Source organism: Rattus rattus, chromosome 1 (genome assembly GCF_011064425.1).
Source record: "Rattus rattus isolate New Zealand chromosome 1, Rrattus_CSIRO_v1, whole genome shotgun sequence".
NCBI classification, from domain to species: domain Eukaryota; kingdom Metazoa; phylum Chordata; class Mammalia; order Rodentia; family Muridae; genus Rattus; species Rattus rattus.
In genome coordinates, this window is record NC_046154.1 from 157,526,685 (window position 1) to 157,553,340 (window position 26,656).

Below are 26,656 nucleotides of genomic sequence, written 5' to 3' on the forward strand. Positions count from 1 at the left end.
TAATATGAAGAACATCTGTGCCTGTCACGTTTAGAGACACAATTCGGTAGACTCCTGTAGAAAATAGTTGTGAATTTACTATTTATTTGTGCTGAAAGCTTTACGTGAACAATGGAGTGAGAGGTGGCTCAGCAGTTAAGAGCGCATTCTTCTCTTCCAGAGGATCACAGTTGATTCCCAGCACCCACATGGTGGCTCACAACAGTCTGTGACTCCAGTTCCAAGGAAAACTATTGTGTCTTCTGATGTCCCAGTGCACTATGAGGGTCCAAAAATTGCTGACTGAAGACCCCAGACTCAGTATGCAAAGACAAAGAGCATTTATTCTGCAGAAAACAATCAGAATACAGGGTCAACCATTCTCCAAAATGGCCACCTCAGATAAAGGCGTGAAGGTCTTCTTATAGGGAATGGGGAGCACTCTCTAGAGGGACTAGGTAATCTGAGATTTGATTGGTGGGTGGTAGGTGTTCACAGGTGGTCAGTGGTCTGCATTCCTATGTCATGAATGTTTAACCATAAGAGAGATAGGGCTGCCCAGCACAGATGGCCCATCCTGAGATAAGATATTTCCCCATTTTTGTGGATATCCCCAGGCTGTTCTTTGGGAAGAGGTTTTATGACTTTGTTTGATTTTATGGTCTGGTGTCTTATGACCTTCTTTTAAAAATCAGGTCTGGTCCTTAAGTGGGGACAAATGGGGTTTATGTCATCCTTTCAGCACCATACACACATGAAATACACTGATATGTGTGCAAAAAAAAAATCTATACTCATAAAATAGTCTAAATGTGCCTGATTGACATTATTACTCTGGTGAATATTATGCTGTTGAAAGAGTTATTTCATGACCTAGGAGCACTGCAGGCATGAGGAAGTCCCATGGTTAAGTTATTTGGTGTGTGTGCCATCCAGATGCTTGGGAGTATTCGTTCTAGTGAATGGGAGCTTTCCTCATGACCCTGGGCCAATAAAATGCTTTCTGAAGCTTGCTTCTCACAACTCTGAATCTGTGGTGGAGCACTCTTGCCCTGTGTGTCTATTTTATCCATCCATTGAGTAATTGTATGCTCAATGTTTCTGTGTTTTAATTTTCTTGACAGAAAATGGATACATCGAAACACGAAGTGTGAGACAGTCATGGGCTTTTGGGTCTTCTCAGATCTTTGAGCTTTCCTATCAGATCTTACGCATGGTTCCTGTGCTTGAGCCTCTCTGGGCCCTGTTTCTACTATGAAATCCTGTGTTTTCCCTTTGAGGCACGAGTTTGGAATATATAGAGCAAATTTAAGGCTTTGTTTTAGGGGAAAAGGCAGGTGGGAAATCTCAGAGAATGCTGTCTTCAAGCAGTGAAATTTCAAATTGGAATAAGTTTATTTGTTCCAAAGCGCAAGGACCAGAGTACAAGGGTAATATGTAATTATTTTTTTCTCTTTTGGTTTGGCTTTGGTTTCACTTATTTGTTTTGTTTTTCTAAGATGGGGTTTCTTTGGGCCATCCCTGCTTTCATGGAACTAGCTCTCTAGACCAGGCTAGCCCCTAACTCAAAGTCCAGCCTTATGGAGATGATGGAGGCCATTAACGAGGGAATGAATAAATCCCCTTTAAAAATACAGGAAAAGAAAAACAGGTAAAAGAAATGAATTAAAGTGTTTTAGACCTGAAAAATGGGAAATAGAGGAATAAATAAAACACAAACTCAGAGAGAATCCTGGAGGTGGAAAAAAAAATCCTCAACAATAAAAACACAATTGGAAGTGTCACTATTCCTGATTTCAAGTTACACTATGGAACCCTAGCAACAATAAAAAATTTAAAGAGGACCATAGTAGTAGAACGAAAACAAATCCTGACCAATGGAATACAATTGAAGATCCAGATAGAAGTTCAAACGACTACAGTTATTTGACTTTTACAAACCAAAAATACATATTGGACAAAAGACAGGAAAAGGTGCTTGGAAACCTGATTATCTACTAGTGGAAAAATGAAATGTGACCCTTATCACTCTTTCTGTATAAAAAAATTAATTTCAAATGGATCAATATGTTCAATGTGAGACCTGAAACGCCAAAGCTACTAGAAGATAAAGTAGAGAGGATAAAATACACAGGCACAGATAGGACCCTCTAAATCTAATCTGAGTCTAATAGCTCAGGAATAAGGCCAAGAATCAACTGCTGGTATGGTGTCGAATTTGAAAACTTCTACCCTGCAAATAATCAAGTAGTCGACAGAATGGGAGAAAACTCTCCACCAGCTACACATCTAATAAGAGATTCCTGCATAGAATACATTAAGTACTACATAATCCCAAACAAATGGAAAATAACCCCATTAAAATGTGTGCAACAAAAGTTTTCAAAGATGAAAAATACCAGTAAAAAAATTATAAAAAGTGTGTAAAAGCCTAGGCCATGTGAAAAATGAAAACTTGATCAACTTCATGTTTTCATCTTACGCCTGTCAGAATGACCAGGACACAAAAACAAATAATAAATGCTGATAAACAAACAAACAAACAGGAAAATAGTAACCCTGATCTAATGTTGATAAGAATGAACGTTGGGCTGTCTGCTCCTCCCTTTTCCAGAGACAGCCGTATCTTCTCGTGCAGTGTCACCCTAGTCCTGTAGACAAGATGGTGAAGGTCGGTGTGAATGGATTTGGCCGTATTGGGCTCCTGGTTACCAGGGCTGCCTTCTGCTCTGCACTTGGCAAAGTGGAGATTGTTGGCTTCATTGACCTCAACTACCTGGTCTATGTGTTCCAGTATGACTCTACCCATGGCAAATTCAACGGCACAGCCAAGGCTGAGAATGGGAAGCTCGTCATCCACAGGAAGCCCATCACCATCTTCCAGGAGCGAGATCCCGCTAACATCAAATGGGGTGACGCTGGTGCTGAGTATGTCGTGGAGTCTACTGGTGTCTTCACCACCATGGAGAAGGCCGGAACCCACTTGAAGAGTGGGCCAAAAGGGTCATCATCTTCACCCCTTCTACCAATGCCCCCATGTTTGTGATGGGTGTGAACCAGGAGAAATATGACAACTCACTCAAGAGTGTCAGTAATGCATCCTGCACCACCAACTGCTTAGCCCCACTGGCCAAGGTCATCCATGACAACTTTAGCATTGTGGAAGGGCTCATGACCACTGTCCATGCTATCACTGACACTCAGAAGACTGTAGATGGCCCCCCTGGAAAGCTGTGGCATGATGGCTTTGAGGCAGCCCAGAACATCATCCCTGCATCCACTAATGCTGCCAAGACTGTGGACAAGGTCATCCCAGAGCTGAACGGGAAGCTCGTTGGCATGGCCTTCTATGTTCCTACCCCCTAATGTATCCATTGTGGATCTGACTTGCCACCTGGAGAAACCTGCCAGGTGTGATGACATCAAGAAGGTGGTGAAGCAGGCATCTGAGAGCCCACTACAGGGTATCCTGGGCTACACTGAGGACCAGGTTGTCTCCTGTGACTCAACAGCAACTTCTACTCAAAGCAACTTCCACTCTTCCACCTTTGACGCTGGGGCTGGCATTGCTCTCAGTAACAACTTTGTAAGACTCATTTCCTGGTATGACAATGAATATGGCTACAACAACAGGGTGGTGGACCTCATGGCCTACATGGCCTCTAAGAAGCCCTGGACCACCCACCCCAGTGAGGACACTGAGAGCAAGAGAGAGGCTGTTGGTTGCTGAGGAGTCCCTGTCCCAACTCGGCCCCCAATACTGAGCATCTCTCACGATTTCCATCCCAGACCCCTTTAATAGCAGGAGGGACCTAGGGAGCCCTATCTATTCCCTTGAATATCATCAATAAAGTTCCCTGCACCCACCTCAAAAAAAAAGTATATATTGGTTAGTGCAGCCATGATGGAAATTAGTGTAGAGGTTCTTTAAAAAAAAAAAAAAATAGAACGGCCACATGACCTAGCAACACTATTCCTGTGCCCAAACCCTGAGAGATACTTACACTTGCATTCAAAGAAGTGGCACCTGCCTGAAACTCTATCAATTATTGAGTAGAGAGTGAAAACTTGGTATTTATATACACAGTGGAATTTAACTCATGGGTAAAGAATGAAATCATGAAAATTGAAGGAAAAGAAATTTAGAAAATACACCGAGTGAGGTAACCCTGACTCAGAAAGACAAACACCTAAGGTTCTCCCTTTTATGCAGCTCCTACCTACACATTTCTGCAGCAGTGCACTTAACATTGTGTGCTATAAGGGTCAGGAAGATAGAAAGGAGTCACTCAAGTGAGCAAGGTACAACCATCAGATACGAAACTGGAAGGGAAGGAATAATGAGGTTAAGAAAGTCTAAGCAGGGAGGTGGTGGGACAGGGATAAGTAGGGAAAGGAATAACTGAACACAGCATATATGAAAAAAATCTAGAAAATTATAAATTTATTCCAAACATGAATTTTAGATTATGAATGGAGCCACCCTCAATGGATGAATGATATTCCTACAAGAAGCCACAGTTTACTCAATGAAAGTCCAAGTGCCAAGTGTGGGATATGCCACAGAGATCCCCTGCCAAATACAATCTGTTGCCATCGCTCTTGGTTGACCAGCAGGAATTGTTAAGAGCCTACTGCTGGAGTTACTGTATTATTTTTATTTTTATTTATTTATTTATTTTTGCCACAGGGCACAGAGAAATCAAGCTGGAACTGAAAGATGCTTACCTATTGGCCAGTCTTCACAATGGCAGAAGCAGTTACGTAGGCTGAAAGGGAAGAAATATCAACAGCCTTGCCTAAGTAGATGTCCTGTGAGCTACAGTAACGACCTATCAGGCAACATGTACCTTAATAGTAAAACAGTGCAATAAGTATTACAGGGCTGAAGAACCCATTTCTGACTGGATTTGAGGTCATTTCCTCAGGAGGAGACTCATGCCTGCCCCCACTCTCCTTGCTCCCTCTTTCTTCTCAATAGTTTTTTTTAAATAAACAAAATAAAATGTAATAAGATAAAACAAAAACCATTTGAATGTTGAACAAGGCAAACCGACAAAAGGATACAAGATTCAGAGACCCATCTGTACAGATACTCAGGAGTCCCAGATAAAATATATATGCAGAGGACCTGGTGCAGACCCAGGTAGACCAGGTGTTTGCTGCTTCTGTTTTTGTTAGTTCCTTTGAGCCTTGCTTAATTGATGGGGAGGGCCTTGTTCTGGTTTCCTCCACCCTCTGGCTTCTACACTCTTTCCTCCCTTCTTTAGCAGGATTTCCTGAGCTCCGAGGGGAGGGATTTAATGGAGACATCCCATTTAGATGCTCTCCACATGTCTTGCTGCAGAGCTCTGTATTTGTGTCTATGTGCTGCAGGAAGACGCCTATCTGATGATGGCTAAATAAGGCACCAATCTGTGAATATAGCAGAGTATCATTATATATGCATGTACACACACGGACACACACACACACACACACACACACACACACACACACACACACACTCTTGGTCTCTGGAATATCTAGTCTCTGGTTCTTGGTCACCCATTATTGGTATGGACTCCACGTCATGGAGAGGATCATAAGTCAAATGACATTGGTTACTCCCACAGGCTTCGTGTTAGCATTGCCCTAGCATATTTTGCAGGCAGAACAGTCGGTAGATCAAATAGTTTGTGGCTGGGTTGGAATTTTCATTTCCTTTCTTGGTAGCCTTCCCATACCAAAGACACTAGAAGATGCAGTGAGGATTCTATGTAGGCGCCTATGCAGCTCTTCCTCCCCATGTTCAATGAGTTGTATAGGTGTTGTCTTAAGCATGGGACCTTGCTGTCAGTTTTCAGACAACAGCCTATTGTCTTGGGAACATCCTGGGACTTCTATGGGCCAACAACTCAATTGGATGTGTCCCTGTACCGGAGGCTTTGTTTGTTGACAAGAGATGCATACTTAGTTTTTCAAACCCAGTTTAAGAGCCTGTGGCTGGTGAGGTCATAGGTCCTAGGGGAGGGGGAAATTATTACAATATCGCTACATGTTCACCTGGTCACACCATCTTGTAAGCACCCACAATGAGAGATTAATACTCTACACATTCTCCATCAGAGATGCTAGAAACCCATACCTGGCCAAGCGCCATAAGTCATGGTAGAGTGTTGATTCCTAAATGGGTCACTCCCTCCCAGGCCCAGGGAATGTGCAGACGAGGGGGTAGAACAAGGATAGAGGATAAAAAAGAAGTGCAGCGAAAGCATGTAAAAACTTGCTGAGCAGAGTGGAATACACCTTTAGTCCCAGCATAGGAGGCAGAAGTAGGCAGAACTCCATGAGTTAGCAGAGTTATACACTTGGTCTGCATAGCCAGTTCCAGAACATCCAGGGCTACATAACAGATACTATTGACGATTCACGCTTGCTGGGAGGAATGGCCATCTTTTCAGTGGTATACGCTCAGACAATTTGCTCTGCAGAAGATCATTTCTAATCTATGCTTGTGCAAGAAACTTGAGTTAGACTTAGTGGGGGCACACATAAGACGTGGAGAAAAGAAGGGGACTTGTTAAGGATCTCATCAGGAGAGGGAGGGAGCTGAAAGGAATGTGGGAGAGGAAAAAAGGACTGAAATTAATTATGTAAGTATGTAAGACTGTCAGAAAAGTTAAGAAAGGACTGGAGAGGTGGCTCGGCAGTTAAGATCTCTTGCTCGACTTCAGAGTCGACTTCAGTTCCCAGCACCCATTTCAGCTGACAACAACCTAAAACTCCAACTCCAAGAATCTGATAATTGTGGCCTCCACAGGCACCCACATGAGGGTCAGCTTAAACATGCACACTCACCAATAACAATTTTTTTTTTATCATTTCTCCCCGAAAAAACTCCCTGCAAAACATAGCCAAACATTGGCTTGTGCACTTTAACTCTGGCCATTGGAAGTCAGAGGCAGGTGAATCTGTATGCCTGAGGTCAGGTTGTATAGAGTTAGTACTAGGACAGCCAGAGCTACACCATGAGACCCTTTCTCAAACAAGCAAACAAAAAAACCAAATGAAAACAAAACAACAAACAACAAACAAACAAAACCCCTGTAAAACACATATACACAAATCTCATTTGAGCCAGAGGTGGTGGTGTAAGTTTTAATGTCAACTTTTTGGAGGCAAAGGCAGGAACTCTGTGAGCTCTAGGCCAGCCAAGCATACATAGTAAGATCCCGTCTATAAACGAAAAAGAAACAAAACACTCTTAGAGCACATACATGAAAAGCACAAAATATAAAATCTATACAAACACCAGAAACATTCCATTTTTCACATAAATGCAAGGAAATTGCAAAGGAATTAATAATTTTTAAAAAATGACATATAATATAGTAGGAAAGTACTTTTAAAAAGCTTACATTTTCCCTCTCAAATGAACCACACTCAAATAACCACAACGAGATTAAATTAAGTCTGTTTTATTACATATGTATCAGTTCAATGAGTCAAACGGTTCTACAGTAAAGTAGAAAGAGCATTAACTCACTTTATTTAAACAACACCCATTGGACTGAAGTTAATTAGTCAACTCACATCGCCTCAACGCAAATGGTCTTTTAAATGGTTGTGGTTGCTACTGTTAGAGATAGTGTCTTGGTAGCTTCAGCAGTTCAAGCACCAGGCAATATAGGCAGGCAAAATCATGACATTCTTCACCAAATCTTATTTCAGAACTATAAAAAACAATAATGCAAACCAAAGAGCTCACATAAGAGTCAAACAATGATAAAAATGCCCATAATTTTACTGTACTCCAGGTTATTTCCAGAAATATTCTGTGCAAATAAATTTGCCCAGTCTCCACATTTATTTTTCTTATAAGATTAGACTACATGATATTTCATATTCTGTTTTGAAAAAAACACAACTTTCTCCTATTTGCTTTATACATATAATTTTTAAAAAAGACTTATTTTATTTACATATATGTGTATCACATGTATTCTACAGTTCTCAGGGTTGGAATCGCAAATGGTTGTGTGAAAAAGCCACATAATGTTGAGGCTGAGAGACAAACTCGGGTCCTGTCAGGGCAGCTTGGGCTCTGAACTATCTTTCTACCTTTGTTTTCTCTTCTTGCAAAGAAAATTCCACTTGCTTATAACTGGCTCATCCTAATCTTCCCATGCGATGTTCAAATCCACTACATCCATTACAATTCTCTAACCTTTCCCATCCCCACCTCGCCCAGTGCTAGAATAAAAGGCGCGTCCTATCCTGCCCAGTGCCATGGGATTTTGTCCTATATATATTTGTATAACAGGGATACAACTACACTTTTGAAGGTTTCAGTTATTTTACACACACACACACACACACACACACACACACACACACACACACACACACATTTTAAATATTGTGTTTGTGTGTGAGTCCACACGTGTACATGGAATTCACAGGTTCATTTTTGAGAATAATTTTCTATTTCTACTATATGGGTCCCTGGGATGGAACTCAAGGTTATCAAGTTTAGCAATAAGCACCTTTACCCACTGAGCCTGCTTGTGAGCTGTTCTCACCTTTCTTCCAAACACATAAATTGTGCAGACAAGGCCACCAGATACATTGCTGTAAATTATTCAGTTCTTTCCTGTCAGCTCTTTCAAGGAGTGAAACACACAAAAGTTTCTCTATTCCTACATATGTAAGGTTTCTTTCCAATGAATTCTTTCATGCTTCACAAGATAGCTACAATCGCTGAAGGCTTTCCCACATTTTTTACATACATAGGGTTTCTCTCCAGTGTGAATTTGTTCATGACGGTATCGGGCACTCTGATGTGTAAAGGCTTTCCCACAATGCTTACATATATAAGGTTTCTCTCCAGTGTGAGTTCTTTCGTGGTTGCGAAGGTATGTGGAGCACCTAAATGCTTTTTCACAATACTTACAGGCATAGGGTTTCTCTCCAGTGTGAGTTCTTTCATGATTGTGACAAGCCTTACGCTGAATGAAGGCTTTCCCACAATGCTTGCATGGATACGGTTTTTCCCCTGTGTGGATCTTTTCATGGCTGATCAGATGACTGGAATGAATGAATGCCTTGCCACACTTTTTACATACATATGGCTTCTCTCCAGTATGAATTCTTTCATGACTATACCTGGTACTGGAATGGGTGAAGGCTTTGCCACAATGCTTACACGTGTAAGGTTTCTCTCCAGTGTGGGTCCTTTCATGGTTGCGAAGGCATGTGGACCATGTAAATGCTTTCCCGCACTGCTTACATACGTAGGGCTTCTCTCCAGTGTGAGTTCTCTCATGATTGTAGCAAGCGTCACGTTGGATGAAGGATTTGCCACACTGCTTACATGCGTAAGGTTTTTCTCCAGTGTGAATTCTTTCATGGTTGCGAAGGGATGTAGAACAAGTAAATGCTTTCCCACACTGCTTGCAGACATAGGGTTTCTCTTCAGTGTGAATTATTTCGTGTCTGTAGCAGGCGCTGTGATGGCTGAACGTTTTCCCGCAATGCTTACAGGTGTACGGTTTCTCTCCAGTGTGAATTCTTTCGTGGACGAGAAGGTGTGAGGAACGAATGAAAGCTTTGCCACACTGCTTACACACGTAGGGCGTATCTCCACTGTGAATCCTTTCATGTTTCTGGAGGTATGAATAGTGTCTGAATGCTTTTCCACACTGGTTACACACATAACATTCCTCTCCCGTATGGATTCTTTCATGGAGGACGAGTTGGCTGAAATTAACAAAGGCTTCTCCACATTGCTTACACATACATGGTTTCGCGCCTGTGTGGATTTTTTCATATCTCCGGATGGCGTTTTCAAACTGATTATATCTACCTTCACTGTAAATTTTCTCATAATTTTGGTCAGAAGTGAGAATCCCATAGGCTTCATTAGGTTGTTTCTTTTTATAAACTATCTCTCTAGGACCGTCTAGTATGCGAAAGGGCTCAGACGTGAAATCCGCCTGTTTCTCATACTGAAAAGCTACGTGCGTATGTCTCTTACTCTCGAATGGTTTCTCTCCGGTTTCACCTGTGAGATGCGTTTGTGAAAGGGAGTGACCACTGGTGCCTCTTGCCCACATATTGCTTTCATACACTGCTGATGCAGACGACATGTCCTTGTTAACAACATATCCTGGAGTCCGGTGGTGGGCTTCTCCACGCTGAGAACCATCTTCAGATTTACAATCTCTCTCAACTGTCTGAGTTCTGCAAAATATGAAAAGGGCATACCTAATATCTTATGATTAGCCAAGAGAAGCACCAGGGGCTGGGAGCTGTGGCTCACGTTGCTAACTCCTGTTAATAGAGCGACTGCAGGAGCAGAGTAACACCAGCTGGAGGCCTGCATTGACAGAGCCTGGTCTAAGTGTTGAGTTTACCCTTATAAGGACTTTTTCTTCAGGACTTTGGCCCCTTGTGGGTTGCCCATGCTTCATTAAAATAGCCTGCACCCATTCCTATAGAAGTAATACTAATGAGATCCCATGGGCTATGTAAAATAACAAAAACAAAGTTAAAAAAAAGAAAGAAACCCTTCTTTTCCAAAGAAGACAAGAAGTTACTGGAAGAGGAATGTGAGGAAGGATGCCGGAGGAGATGGCGAGGAAGGAAGAGAGATCTACGATTAGATGTGCTGCATGTGTGTATGAAATTATCAAAGAACAAGTGTTTAAAATCTTCTATACCAGTTAACAATGGGGAATATGGCTTATGCAAAGGATATGGGTCAAGCATGATGCAATCGAGATACCTGAATATCCTTTATGAGATTTATTGAAGCTAGAGCCAAATTAAAACTAAAATTCACAATACTTAACATATATCCAAATCCTAAAGAAAACTTGATAAATGTATATTAAATACTTTTGTGCATGAAGTGTGTTATATATATACATATATATGCACATATATATACAACAATGTCTTATATTGTTTAATGTAACATATTAAATGGAATCCTTAATAACTGTGGATGCACAAACTCAGTGCAGGTTTTAGAAATTTGTCAAAGAACCAATTTACATTTAGATATAGTTGGATCATTGGTTTTCATATTTCCTAAAACAAACTGCAAATATTTGATGCCAATCTCCCTCTTTGAGCATGGATTACCGCAGACTTCTTCTGACATCTGCGTAGTCCTCTTCAATGTTTTCTTCTGTTTTCCCTGGAAGTCAATCAAAAGAAACCATTATGACTTATCCAGCACTAGAAAACACTTATAGTCTACCTTTTTCTGTAGCGTGATGTGACCATCATGTCCCCTTTCCATATTCAATTCATGAAACCACACAGATGAACAAGAAACAGCTGTTCTCTCACTGAAGAAGCAGAGGAAGCAGTGTATGTTGTTACCTATGGAGATCAGGTTCAGAAAGGTCTCCGTCATCACATCTCTGTAGAGCTTCTTTTGACTGGAATCCAACAGAGCCCATTCTCCTGGACTGAAGTTCAGAGCCACGTCCTCAAAGGTCACTGGCTCCTAAAACAATAGGGAAATGGTTAGTGTTAACTGCCATTTTGACAAGATCTGCCGCCTTGACAGGGCCAGGCCATTTTAGTGAAAGTTGGAAGACAAGAACGCTGATAGGAATGCAGACAGGCATCCCCATCTGTGACATTTCAGAGAGAAACTGGAGCTCTATCAGAAACAGAGGGCATTTGAGCCCTACCTTTGCCACAGGTCTGGATTCATTCTGCTCAGGGCTTACAATGACGTTGGCTATAAAGACAATGGACTGATTTATTTGACAGAGGAAAGGGGAATGTGCAGTCTTAAAGTCTTGGACAAGCAGATCACAGACAAGGCAGCCGTGCTGAGTAAAGAGATCAGCAGTGGACACTGGGCCAACACAGAGTGGGCAAGAACTGGGAATAACAACAATGTGAGACCACACTTGGCTTGGGCAGTGTAAATATCCAATTCTGAAAATTTGTACCTGGTAACTTATTGTCAATCTACTACCCTCTATGCACCAGTATGCAAGTATGCCTGCTTTACACAATCAAAATGCATTATTCCAATAGCCACACTTCCCGATGTCTGAACTCCATTGAAATACAAGTTAGAACACATCCAGACTATCTGGATCTGAACAGAACTAGTTTTAGGTACACGGGCAATAGGCACATTTTACAAATGAACCTATAAGAATACTCTTTTTTCAGAGCCAAAACCATCCAATGGAAAAAAGATAGCATTTTCAGCAAATGGTGCTGGTTCAACTGGAGGTCAGTATGTAGAAGAATGCAGATCGATCCATTCTTATCACCCTGTACAAAGCTTAAGTCCAAGTGGATCAAGGACCTCCACATCAAGCCAGATACACTCAAACTAAGTGAAGAAAAAGTGGGGAAGCATCTCAAACACATGGGCACTGGGGAAAATTTCCTGAACAAAACACCAATGGCTTATGCTCTAAGACCAAGAATCGACAAATGGGATCTCATAAAACTGCAAAGCTTCTGAAAGGCAAAGGACACTGTTGTTAGGACAGTTCCTGCCGACAGGAACCAGATGTAGATCTCTCCTGAGAGACAAAATGACAACCAACAGATTGGGAAAAGATCTTTACCAATCCTACAACAGATAGAGGGCTTATATCCAAAATATACAAAGAACTCAAGAAGTTCGACCGCAGGGAGACAAATAACCCTATTAAAAATGGGGTTCAGAGTTAAACAAAGAATTCACAGCTGAGGAATGTGCAATGGCTGAGAAACACCTAAAGAAATGTTCAACATCTTTAGTCATAAGGGAAATGCAAATCAAAACAACCCTGAGATTTCACCTCACACCAGTGAGAATGGCTAAGATCAAAAACTCAGGTGACAACAAATGCTGGCGAGGATGTGGAAAAAGAGGAACACTTCTCCATTGTTGGTGGGATTGCAGAATGGTACAACCATTCTGGAAATCAGTCTGGAGGTTCCTCAGAAAATTGGACATTGCACTACCTGAGGACCCAGCTATACCTCTCTTGGGCATATACCCAAAAGATGCCCTAACATATAACAAAGACACGTGTTCCACTATGTTCATAGCAACCTTATTTATAATAGCCAGAAGCTGGAAAGAACCCAGATGCCCTTCAACAGAGGAATGGATACAGAAAATGTGGTACATCTACACAATGGAATATTACTCAGCTTTCAAAAACAATGACTTTATGAAATTCATAGGCAAATGGATGGAACTGGAAAATATCATCCTGAGTGAGGTAACCCAATCACAGAAAAACACACATGGTATGCACTCATTGATAAGTGGCTATTAGCTCAAATGCCTGAATTACCCTAGATGCACAGAACACATGAAACTCAAGAAGGATGACCAAAATGCGAATGCTTCACTCCTTTTTTAAAAGGGGAACAAGAATACCCTTGGCAGGGAATAGGGAGGCAAAGTTTAGAACAGAGACAGAAGGAACACCCATTCAGAGCCTGCCCCACATGTGGCCCATACATATACAGCCACCAAACTAGATAAGATGGATCAAGCAAAGAAGTGCAGGCCGACAGGAACCAGATGTAGATCTCTCCTGAGAGACACACCTAGAATACAGCAAATACATAGGCGAATCCCAGCAGCAAACCACTGAACTGAGAATGGGAGCCCCTTTGAAGGAATCGGAGAAAGAACTGGAAGAGCTTGAAGGGGTTCGAGACCCCATATGAACAACAATGCCAAGCAACCAGAGCTTCCAGGGACTAAGCCACTTCCCAAAGACTATACATGGACTGACCCTGGGCTCCAACCTCATAGGTAGCAATGAATATCCTAGTAAGAGCACCAGTGGAAGGGGAAGCCCTGGGTCCTGCCAAGACTGAACCCCAGTGAACGTGATTGTTGGGGGAGGGTGGTAATGGGGGAGGATGGGGGGAAGACCATATAGAGGGGAGGAGGAGAGGTTAGGGAGATGTTTGCCCGGAAACCGGGAAAGGGAAAAACAATCGAAATGTAAATAAGAAATACTCAAGTTAATAAAGATAAAAAAAAAAAGAATACTCTTTTTTCTGTCATATGCTTATGTATAACTGGCCATGGCTATGACCACATTCTGATGAATTATGGCAAAGGACGTGTGCTGTGAACAAAGACTTATCCAAAACCAGCCTATCGATCAGAATCATCTGGTCATGTTACCCTTCTTCAAACTCCTTTTTCAACTCTAAAACAAAAGGAAGCCAGAAACCAGTACCCTTATGCCTCAGTACTGAAACCAAACTTTGCAGCTACATTTCTGAAAGGGCTGGAGAGATGGTTCAGCAGTTAAAAGTAACCATTCCTCTTAACAGGAGTGGAGTGTGTTCCCAGAACCCACTTCCCCTTAGAACTGCAGGTAACTCTAATTCCAGGGGGGTCTGACTTCTTCGGGCACTAAGTCTCTCACACACTGACATACATTTAGACAAGATCATAAAGAATCTACAGCAAATGTGCAGCTTGGTGCTCATGGGGTTCCCCTAGGAAGTGGAACAGGGGCTGCCTTGGTCTCTGCTCCCTGCCATTGGATGGATGCCTTTTCCCTCTACTTGGACTGCCTAAATGGGCTTCTGTGAGCAAGGACGTGCATAGACCTGCTGGGGCTAGATGCCGCAGTGGTACCCAAGCCGGGCTCCCTTCTGTAGTGGTTTGCCCTGAAGTTATGTGTATTTTGATGTTAATTCCAATGCCCCAAGGACAGCTGCCTAGTCAGGAATCAGGTGACTTCACCAGAACCTTCTCCCCATTGAATTTGTAAAGTACAGGTGTGGGGCAGGTACAGGATAGAAGGAGGCCTGTCGTTGGAGAAGGAAGGATGGGTGGGAGAGAAGTTTGAAGGAAGAGGAGACTGGAACGGAAAGGAGGAGACAGGAGATAGGAGAGGGAGAACATGTGGCAGGACGATGGAGGCTGACGTAAAGATCTCGCTCTGTGTATTTACAGGTTGTTATCAATGTTCTCAAGAGATGGATGGTACCGGGCTTTGTATGTTTAAGTGGACAATTATATCTTACCAATTGGGTCAAAGGTTATTGTGTTGTGTGTTCTTTTATGTGACGTTTGAGTGTAGGAAAGTGTGTGGTGGCAGGAGACACTGGGCCGCCAAGGAGTTGGGATGTGTTTCCGCCAAGATATCTAGCAGATATCTTGGGGCACCGTGGTGCAGACCTAGCAGGGAAAAAGACAACAATAAATCTTGTTTATTTTTATATTTTTACAACCACACCCTTCTCTGAGTGTGGGGACAACGGGAGGAGGGGTTTGTAAGGGTGGGACTGGGAAGAGAAGAGGGAGGGGGGCTGTGATCAGGATATAAGGTGAATACAAAATAATTTAAAAATATAAGAAAAAAGAAAATAGATCTTTTCATAAAAACCAGGTGTTTCTTTCCTTGCCTTCTATTTTACCCTTCTTGTGTTCTCACATGCGTGTGAGTTAAAGTGTCCCTACCTCAGGAGTTAGTGTGTGCTCGTGGAGACAAGTAGGAAAGTAAAAGGACAAAGAGAAAAAACTCTTTGTGGGCACAGACTATGGAAAACAATTACAAGCTACTGTGTTGCTGGTCACATGTAATCCTGAGGAACAATGGTGGGAATGGCTTTGTTCTGGGCTGAGCAAGGTGCAAACTAAGCCACTCCTCCCCAGGAGTAATTGCTGAGTCACAAGTTCCAGTCACCCCAAGAGAGCAAGCCTCTGACTGGGAGCCTTTGCTCCTTATCTCTTTAAAACTTCTGGCCTGGGGTTGGGGATTTAGCTCAGTGGTAGAGCGCTTGCCTAGCAAGCGCAAGGCCCTGGGTTCGGTCCCCAGCTCCGAAAACAAAACAAAACAAAACAAAAAACAAAAAACAAAAAACTTCTGGCCTACATTATATAATTAAGAGTCATGGCGGTGTCAGGCCATTTCAAGGTAGCTAGCTCACCGAATTGGGCAAATCAGACCCTGCTGGTTAAGACAAACTGTCAGGTTAATGACGGTCTAATATGAGTAACTTTCATCCTCCTTCCCGTGCCTTAACACCTTGTGACCTTTTCAAATCTCTCTTCTTCTACCCTAGTACAATGTGTACACTTGAGGACTCAAGAGCCCTTTTTTGTAACGTAAGTTGCAATAACCTGTTCTCTCCAATTATGGACTAACAGTCATTTTATGGATCATTTCTCTCCTATTTCCTAATCAACTCCCAAGGAAGCAGGCTCTCTCAAATCATAGCATTTCCTTGACTCTCTTTACTAGATAAACGTTCCCCAACTCTCATCCAAACAGTAACTCAACTCACGGGTCAATGCCTTTATAAGAGGCTTACTGGGGGTTTGTGTTCTCCAACTGGAAGTTGCCACAAACATATTAAGTCATAGGAAAGGCTTTAGCGACATGGGACTTCACTTGTCTTGGGCGATGTACATACACCACTCAACTAGGCACCTACGCACAGGGTAGCAACCTGGGACACCCTCCACACCCCTGCATCAAATGATGGAAATAAGTTCCTCCCCTTAGAAAACCCTTAACAAAGACCTATGTCTAGTCAAATACAAACCAGTACGCATCCAGGACATATGGAAATTGGACCAATCCAGTATTAGCTAGTTTTTGCTGAAAGCTCATTAAGACGAATTGTACCCTTCAAAGAATTTTTTTTTAAAGGAAAACCATTATTTACAGTATTATGCTTAAACATACTTAGGAGTGCATAGGATTAAAACCAGATGCATTATGAAAATGACATATTAAGTCTCTGACAAGGATGAAGATGTGATTTTATGGAAGAAAATAAGTGGACAAAAATACCAAGAAAACAGGGCACCTATTCTTAAGACCTCAATATCACACATCAAAACAATCATATCTTTATCATAGATGCGTCAAAGTATGAAATTTTCACAACACTTTAGATTAGGCCAGTCAAACTCCAGCACAGACTCGGGATGCACTTCCTGATGGCCTTTGTGCCTACAGGTGGGCTGATTGCGCTCCAATGGATGAGGCCACACCCATCCATTTTCATCTGTATTTCCTAATGGCTGAGCATGCTGAACCCTTTTAAGTATGTACCAGTCATCTGCGTTTCTTATGAGAATGTTCTGTTCAGTTCCACAGTTGTGATCATTGTCTTCTTGTTCCTCTTCTTCCGGGCTTTAAAGAAAGGGCCTCTCTGTGTAGCCCTGGCTGTCCTGGAACTCACTCTGTAGACCAGGCTGGCCTTGAACTCAAGAGTTCCATTCGCCTTTGCCTCCTGAGTGCCAGGATTAAAGGCAATGGCTACCATGCCTGGATGTCACAGTCCACACTTTTTCTTTTTGAACTTTTATTGATTCTTTGTGAGTTCCCCGTCATGTACCCAGTACTGCTCATCTCCGTTCCCTCATACATGCCCTTTGCCTTCAAAGCCAAAAACCACAAAGCAACAACACAAGCAACAAAAGACAAAGCATAGAGAATGTCTCATCATGGAAGCTGTAGTATGTCAGTGTGCCCCACAGTATAGTTTTCTGTCCACACAATCTTCACTAGCAAATGTTGCAGTGAGTCACTGGTCTGGTTTGAGATCGGACTGCTGTGACATCATCAATATTGGATCTTCATCGGGACTCCTTCTCGTTATCCTGTTGGTGTCCAGTGCCATGGAGGTCCTGCAGCTCTGGAACAGCGGGGCTGGCCCTTTCACACATCACAACTGGCGGCAGATGATAGAGATTTGGGGTGGGCTAATTCAGAGCTCTGGATCTGGGCCTGGGTGTGAGCTGAGCTGTTCAGCCGCTGGCTCTCCCTTATCTTCAACACTAGAGTGAGCCTCTCAGCGCTGGCCACCCAATGCCACCATCGGCAGGAGGGCGGGGGATCAGCTTTAATGGAATCAGCTTTCCGACGCTCATGCTTTCAGAGCTAGGTCCCCTGCACCCATGCCTATAGATCCAGCTCCACTGTGACCCCCCAGTCAAGGCCTGGGGCCCATTTTCCCAAGTGCTACAGTCTGTGAGGGGCTGGGGAGACAGCTCTCTTGTTCTCACCCCTTGGGGGCTGACTCATGCCATTGCCATCAGCGTCAACACCACTGAGTTGCCCAGGTGAAGTGCAAGACTCAGTCCCCCGGGTCCTGGAAGCCAGTAAGGGGCCAGGGCCAGCTCTCCTGCTCCCATGCCTTTGTAGCCAGCTCTCCAGCCAAGATGGGCAGAGCAGCACCCCAGCGCCCACACCACCTCATTGTAGATGAGTGGGCAGAGCCAGATCCCTACTGTGCTGCCCAGGTGAGGCACAGTGCCTGCTCTCCTGAGTGCTCTAGTTGGCAAGGAACAGGACCAGGTCTCCTGACTGCTGCAGTTGGAGAGGGGCGGGGGACGGGGGCACGGGGAACACACCTCTCCCCACACCACCTCACAGGAGACAAGTTGGGCCAGTTCCCCAGTGTTCTCACCCTCAGGCAGAGCCAGCTCAACCAGGGCCAGCCCTGTTGCACTGCCCAGGTGAGGTACAGGGCCCTACTCTCCCTAGTGCTACAGCTGGTGAGGGCCAGGGTCAGCTCACCTACTCTCATGACCCTGACTCCCACAGGTGGCATCTCCCCTCGACCCAGGCCACCTCACATAAGAGTGGCAGGGCCAGCTTTCCCATGTTCTTGCCCTCGGGGATAGATGGCCAGCGCTGCTGTAATGCCCAGGGGCGGTGCACAGCTGAGTGCTGCAGCTGGTAAGGGGCAGGCATAGCTCTCCCGGGCTAATGACCCTTCGGGAAGTGTTCCTGACTGCCAGAGGTGGTGAGGGGGTACAGGGGGCATCATCTCTTCGTTCACACCCACCCATGGTAGACAAATGGTGCGGTCAGCTCTCCCATACTCACACCTTTGAGTCTGGCTTACCCACACCCCCACCACCAGGCAGGGCCAGCTCCAGTGTGTGCTTGGGCATGGTGCAGGGCCCTCTTTTCCTAGTGCTGCCGCAGGTGTCACATTGTGGCTGCTTCTGCTACAGGCTGGCCATGAGACTGGCAGGCCCCTGGGTGACATCCATGCTGGCCGGTGTGACAGTTGAGTGGTGACTATGCCTCTCTGTGCCATGCACTGGAGGGCAGGTCTGTTCACGGCCTGGCTGTCTGCAGTTCTCGCCCTGTCTTCCTCCTCCTGCACAGTGCAGAAGGAAGATTTGATTTAATCTGATTTTCATGAGTTCTAGGCATAACACTGCTTTGGCCACCAAGTGAGGTATCACGCTAGGATGAACAAAGGACTGCCTGCCATCAGCTGATGATGTAGGACACCACTACCAACAAGGTGTCTTCTTTGACCATTGCCAGGCCTGTGTGTGTGTGTTAGGGAGAGGGGACACAGTCTACATTTTACTTGGTGTTTGATATTTTTTAGTTGTTTTTAAAATTGTTTTATACGCCTTAGACACTAATCCAATTAGACGTGTAATTGGTTTTCTTCCATTCTGCGGGCTGCCTCTTCACTCAACCCCTTATTTTGCTGTATATAAGGTTTCAGTTTCATGAAATCCCATTTGGCTTACTTGTTAGTTCAAACTACTGGAGTCCTACTTAGAAAGTCCTCAGCTATCAAAAACAATGACTTTATGAAATTCGTAGACAAATGGTCGGAACTGGAAAATATCATCCTGAGTGAGCTAACCCAATCACAGAAGAACACACATGGTATGCACTCATTGATAAGTGGCTATTTGCCCAAATGCTTGAATTACCCTAGATGCCTAGAACAAATTAAACTCAAGACGGATGATCAAAATGTGAATGCTTCACTCCTTCTTTAAAAGGGGAACAAGAATACCCTTGGCAGGGAATAGAAAGGCAAAGATTAAAACAGACACAGAAGGAACACCCATTCAGAGCCTGCCCCACATGTGGCCCATGCATATACAGCCATCCAATTAGACAAGATGGATGAAGCAAAGAAGTGCAGGCCGACAGGAGCCGGATGTAGATCTCTCCCGAGAGACACAGCCAGAATACAGCAAACACAGAGGCGAATGCCAGCAGCAAACCACTGAACTGAGAATAGGACCCCCGTTGAAGGAATCAGAGAAAGAACTGGAAGAGCTTGAAGGGGCTCGAGACCCCATATGAACAACAATGCCAAGAACCAGAGCTTCCAGGGACTAAGCCACTACCTAAAGACTATACATGGACTGACCCTGGACTCTGACCTCATAGGTAGCAATGAATATCCTAGTAAGAGCACCAGTGGAAGGGGAAGCCCTGTGTCCTGCTAAGACTGAACCCCCAGTGAACTAGATTGTTGGGGGGAGGGCGGCAAGGGGGGGAGGATGGGGAGGGGAACACCCATAAAGAAGGGGAGGGGGTAGGGGGATGTTTGCCCGGAAACTGGGAAAGGGAATAACACTCGAAATGTATATAAGAAATACTCAAGTTAATAAAAAAAAAAAAAAAGAAAAAGAAAAAAGAAAGTCCTTACCCGCACCTGTAAACTGAAGTGTACCTATCAAATTTTTATCTAGAAATTTCTGGATATCAAGTTGTGTGTCAAGGTCCTTAATCCATTTGGAGTTGAGCACACACTGGAGCTGGCCCTGCCTGGTGGTGGGGGTGTGGGTAAGCCAGACTCAAAGGTGTGAGTATGGGAGAGTCAACCACACCATTTGGATCATATACACCGTCATGATCTAGTTTCATTTGTCTGGACCTTGCAACCGCATTAAGAATCTCTCATGAGACATAGAAAGGATGCTGGGCTGACTGTAGGTACAAGGAGAAAATGTAAACTAGCGTGTGACCTCTGGTACTCTGGTAACCAGTCTGGAGGTTTCTGAAATTAAAAATAAATAAATAAATAAATAAGGCTGAAAAGATGGTTCAGCAGTTAAGAGCACAGGAAGGGCTTCCAGAGGCCCCAGATTACATTGTTAGCACTTACAGGCTATCTCCTTACTTTGTTAGCACTTACAGGCTATCTCATAACTGTCTGCAATTCCAGAGCAGAGAATTCAATACTTTCTTCTGGCTTCCACAGATACTACATACTTGCAGTCTACAGACACACATGCAGGAAAAGTATCCATACAGATAAAAATAAATGAAAAATGTAAAAACTTGAAATAGATTTACCATATGGCCTAGCTGTACCACTCCTGTACATCCAAAACACTTTGTATCTTATAGAGACACTTGCAAAACCATATTCATTGCTGACCAATTCATAATACGTAGGCACTAGGATCAACTTAGATATTCCCTAACTTATGGATAATGAAAATATGGTATATATGCACCATGGAATATTATTCTGCTATACAGAAGAATGAAATTTTCATGAAAATTTCAGGTACATAAATGGAACTAACAAATTTATACTGAGGAGGTTCACCCAAGCTCAAAAAGAAAAGCCCTGAGAGGTCTTCCTCCGATGAAGTTTCTAGGTTCCAATCTTTTGTTTTTGTGTTTCTGAGTATATACGGAGGATAAGAAAGCAAAAGTAGGCTATTGGGGGAGGTGGGTGGTGGCGGGAGGATTATGAAGGGATAGTATATGGGTAAACTGAAAGTAAAGAGGAGGGGCTGGAGAGATGGCTCAGTGGTTAAGAGCACTGACTGCTCTTCCAGAGGTCCTGAGTTCAATTCCCAGCAACCACATGGAGGTCCACAACCATTTGTAATGAGGTCTAGTGCCCTCTTCTGGCTTGCAGTCATACATGCAGGCAGAAAGTTGTATGGCGTGTAAATAATAAATAAATAATAAGAAGAAAGGAAAGAGGAATACTGGGGACAAAAGGGCTCAAGCAGGTTTGGGAATGACAGAGATAGGAAAAGGAAGGGCCAGAAAAAGACTTAAACAAAATGAAATTCACAAGAAGAAGTTATACAAATCAAGGTTCTAATAGAACATATGCAAGGAGTGAACAGTGAGAAAATACTGGAAACTGAAGAGTTAAGGAGGGATGTGGATGGAGCATTAGAACAAAGGAGGTTTAGGAACTGGGAGGTTTAGGAACTGGGTTAACCAAAACTAAAGATGTGTGAAGTAGAATCATGAAACACCATTAGTTTGTAAGCTAATTTAAAATACATTTTTCTTGGAATAGGAAACAAAGTCTTACTATGTAGACTTTGTTGGCCTGGAACTCTGTATGCAGACCAGGCTGGCCACAAGCCCACATAGATCTAAACAAAAAGAAGTACCACATATTAGTGAATAATGTTGCTCCCAAATGCCATAGGGACTGGTCATCATCATATAGGTTACTGGTCAGAGAGCCCCCAGTAGCATCCTGTCTTAGTTAGGGTTTCCATTTCTGTGAAAAGACACCATGACCAAGGCAACTTGTATAAGGGACAACATTTAATCAGTGTTGGTTCACATGGCAGGAAGCATGGGAACATCCAGGCAGACATGGTGCTATAGAAGGAGCTGAGAATTCTGCATGTTGATCCAACTGCGGGCTGGAGAAAGACTGGCATCCTCTGGCAGCAAGGAGGAAGCTCTCTTCTGTAATGGGTGCAGCCTGAGCATAGTAGGAGACTTCCAAAGCTCATCACCACAGTGACACACTTCCTCCAACAAGGCCACACCTCCTAACAGCACCACTTCTTTTGGGCCAAGCATATTCAAATCACCACATTCCACTCTCTGGCCTCCATAGACTTGTTGAAACACATGACTCTGTGGGGGCCACTCCTAGCCATGGCATAACGCAAAAATACATTTAGTCCAACTTGAAAAACCCCCATGGTCTATCAGTCTCATCAGTGTTGAAAGTCCAAAGTTCAAAGTCTCTCTTGCGATTCATGCAATCTCTTAACTGTAATCTCCTATAAAATCAAAATCAAAACACAGATCACATGCTTCCAACATATCATGGCATAGGATATACATAATTATTCCAAAACATCATAGCAAGGAAATACTGGACCAAAGCAAGAAAATACTAGTTGGTCAAACTCCAAACTCCATGTCTCCATGTCCAATGTCAAAGCGCTCTTCAGATCTCTAACTCCTTTCATCCTTGTTGAGTGTTGTTGACAGATCTGGCATCCAGCAAAAACAAACTTCATTTCTTTTGTGCTGTTTTCACTCCCTGATAGCAGCTTTCCTCAGCCCGTATCTTTCATATCTTGGGGTATCCAAGGCAATTTCGACTTTACAGTTTTTTGTTCCAATGTCCGGGATCCACACATGATCCTTTGAGGTCCTCCAAAAGGCTAGCGTCCCTTCTCCAGCTCTGCCCAATGTAGCACTCTAGGCTCTGGTTGACTCTACTCCACTGCTGCTGCTGTTCTTGGTTATCATCCCATGGTACTGGCGTCTCCAGTGTGCTGCAGTCTTCTGCTGCAACTAGGCTTCACCAATGGCCTCTCACGGGCTCCCTTCATGGTACCAGGCTTCAACTGACACTGCACCTTCACCAATGGCCTTCCTTGGCCTCCCACAGTGCCAAGCCTCAGCTGCTCTCCATGATCCCTTCATGGCTTCAAAGCCATTATATATTCCACATTACCAAATCCAGCTGCAGCACAAGATATAACCTTAGTTATCTCTGGACCACAGCTTGTGTTCTTAGATAAAACTTTCCCGAAAAACTTCACCTCAGTGATGCTGGTCTCTTCTTAATCACCACTAATTTCTTAGCTCCAGCTGACTAATATCAATTGTCCCCGTAGTCCCTTCTACTCTTGACTCTGATGCTTGCTTGAGCTGGGTCATGGCCCCCTTGTGCTATTATATCACTACCAGGTTTCTGTTTTTCAGCTTCTTCACTGCCTAAGCTTGGCTGTCCTGTAGCTTGCTCTGTAGACTTTGAACTCAGAAATCTGCCTCTGTCTCCTCAGTTCTGGGACTAAAGGTGTGTACCACCACATCTCTACTTAGAACTACCTTAGGCTAGCCTTGAACTCAGAGATCCGCTTGCCTATCTCCTGGAATTAAAGGGATGTACTACTATGCCCTATGTGGCCCTATGCTTTTCATGGCCACTGTTCCTCAAGATCTGGGTCAAAAGTCTGTGTCCTCCATTTCTGGATTATAGTTCATTCCAGATTAAAAGTCCAAATGAAAACAATAGGCAAGTAATAATAATGCCAACATGATATAACTACTCCTAGTTCAATGGCAAATGTATAAACTAAGCTTAGCTAGTGGGATCTTGCCCCAAACTAACCACTCCCTTAATCTGTTAATCTCCTCAAATACAGGATTTAGCTCCACTGTACTTCCTGGTGCCCTTTTATTACTTGAACTAATCATTTTGCATTTTCCCTTCCTAAACTGGCTATGTTTGCTCAAAATGCTCTCCATGAGAGTACACCAGAGGACAAAATCTATGCTGAGCTTTTCTGAGACTTCCTTTGTCAATGCAATTAAGATAAATCTCTTTACCTTCTCCTCAGCAGACTCTTCAGACAAGGATAAAAAGCAGCAACATTCTTCATGGAAACATCATAAGAACGAGCTCCTGAGTTCAAATCACCCTCAGCACCAATGTCTTCATTACTCCTACTAGGATGGCCCATTAAGTCCCACTTAAATGTTTCATGGCATTCTAAAGCCAAAGTTCCCAAATCTACATTCCTCCAAACAAAAACATGGTCAGGCCTATCACAGCAACACCTACCTCCTTCCTGAAGTGGAAATCTAACGGCTGGAGTAACGTGAAATGCTGTGTTCCCAGTGCATGGCATGGCATGGCTGCAGCGTACATAAGTTAACAATAGTTGTGGCTGCCCACACACGTTCTGCATGAGATCATGCCAGTGAAAAACCTCAGCCATGGACTTGGGAGTGGCTTCCAAAGCCCCACCATTAACCGAGAAGCAATTGGTGGAATTTCAGGATTTCACTATGATCAGCAATGGCTCATACACACATCTGACATTGAAATGGACAATCGTTAACAAAAATTTCTAAGTCTTTTATGTGTAACTGCTCTCATTGCAATAAACTATATTTTGCTTGATTTTCCTTCCTTAAGATTTATTTTTTTATATGTCTTTGCATATGTCTGTGTGTACACGATTCGTGCACAGGTTCTAGAGGCCAGAGGAGAATGTCAGGAGCTGGATTTACAGGTGTCTGTGAGCTCTCCAACCTGGCTCTGGGAACAGAATCCAAGTCCTCTGTCAAAGTAGTAAGCATTCTTGACCCTTGAGCCATCCATCTCTGGAGACCCTACACTTTCCTTTTAATTTTCTTTTCAATTTCTATTAGAAAATCAAAAGTGCTCTTTTCTAAATACCGTTTACCCCAAGTTTTAAAAAATTCATTGTACAAATAATTTAATTTTCAAGTAATAGTATACTGTTACCCTCTCCAATTTCTTTCTCATTTTAATATGCAACTTCTCGGTATTTTACCTATAATTAGCTAAAATTATCTAGTACTCTGCCAACATCCCCATAAATTTGAGCATGGATACAATACAGAGAGAATTTTAAAGAGTAATAATTTTTATAGCATTTAATACTTTTTAAAAAATAGTAGGAGGTAAAAATCAATATACAGTAAGCAATATCATTTCTCTACTCCAATGAAGATTAGAGTGAAAGAGAAAATCAGGAACAAAATACCATTCATAGTAACAGGAAAAGAATTACCAGCAAAAGGGTAAAAAGACTTCAGCGACGACAACTTCAAATGGTAAGGAAACTGAATACTCAAGTCCATGAACTGACAGAAATCAATTGTACAAATGAATATTCTACTGAAAATACTAAATTCTCCCCACCCCAAAGAATATCATCTAGTAAATACTGATCAAATACTTCCAGTCACAGCTGATTCTATTTGGAGAAGCGGCTTCGAGCACAAAGCAAACGAAGTACGTTCACAATCATCTGATGTCCTTCACAGGGCTCACAAACACCAAGTCTGGGAAAGCTTTTTAAAAACCCAAACTTTGGCCTCAGAATTGGTCAATGGGGAAAAAAAAAAAAAATCAAAGTACTTCTCTACTTACTCTAAGATTGAAAAATTACAGAGGGCACAACTAAATACTCTTTAATCTCATTTTCAAAAGGTCAGAACACACACACACACACACACACACACACACACACACACACACACACACACACACACACACACATCGCGAGCATAAATTGAGGTTCGAGGAACGTAGCCTAAAGTCAAAGTCCTTGTCCAGGCCTAGTGTTCAGCTCCAGTACTAAGAAAAATATAATTTGCAAAGGCGCTGAGAGTAAAGCAGCAGACATACCTGTAAGGGCAAACGAGCAACTGCTCACACCACCCAAGTCCCCTTACACCACAGTCTGGGCTCAACCTGTCATTGCTGCAGTGTCTGCGGAGGCGCAGGTTCCATGAGGACTCACCCCATGAAGAGAGAGGCCTGGGACGAAGTAGCTTCCCTAGTGCAGAACAGGTGCCCGGCCGCCTGCTCTGCACACAATTCCAGAGCTTTGGGGATCACCCAGGCTCCAGGGCACAGTCGGCTGCACAGCACCAAGGGAACAGCCCACAACAGCGCCACAGACTCTGCAGTGTCACAAATCTTTCACTTACGACTCCAGGAGCCCAAGGCACACTCACCATTTCCTCTTTCAGATGCATCCAGGTGTTCTTCCTAATAGGCCTAAAAGCAGGAGAGATAGTCCAGACCCCAAACCACAGACCTTCTCAACAACACAAGACTCAAACATGGCGGCAAGGGCGGGGCCTTCCGAATATACGGGTTCTTGATTGGACAGTTCAGGAGCAGC

The 26,656-nt window shown here is 43.4% G+C and overlaps 1 protein-coding gene, 1 long non-coding RNA gene and 1 pseudogene across 2 annotated transcripts; 1 reads left to right on the forward strand and 2 right to left on the reverse strand.

Annotated features, from left to right (window-relative positions):
- Nucleotides 1-2,641: 2,641 nt before the first annotated feature.
- Nucleotides 2,642-5,617, forward strand: LOC116907662 (annotated as a pseudogene).
- Nucleotides 5,618-7,104: 1,487 nt separating this feature from the next.
- Nucleotides 7,105-26,598, reverse strand: LOC116906915 (zinc finger protein 883-like). The gene is given in 5 exon segments (XM_032909839.1): nt 7,105-8,684; nt 8,686-10,203; nt 11,110-11,164; nt 11,353-11,479; nt 26,487-26,598. Coding segments are annotated over 5 exon segments (1,779 nt in total). The 5' UTR covers nt 26,508-26,598; the 3' UTR covers nt 7,105-8,626.
- Nucleotides 22,269-26,314, reverse strand: LOC116906922. The gene is made up of 2 exons (XR_004388781.1): nt 26,155-26,314; nt 22,269-23,451 (listed from the first exon to the last, which is right to left on the reverse strand). It is a non-coding gene; the product is annotated as an uncharacterized LOC116906922 (long non-coding RNA).
- Nucleotides 26,599-26,656: the final 58 nt, after the last annotated feature.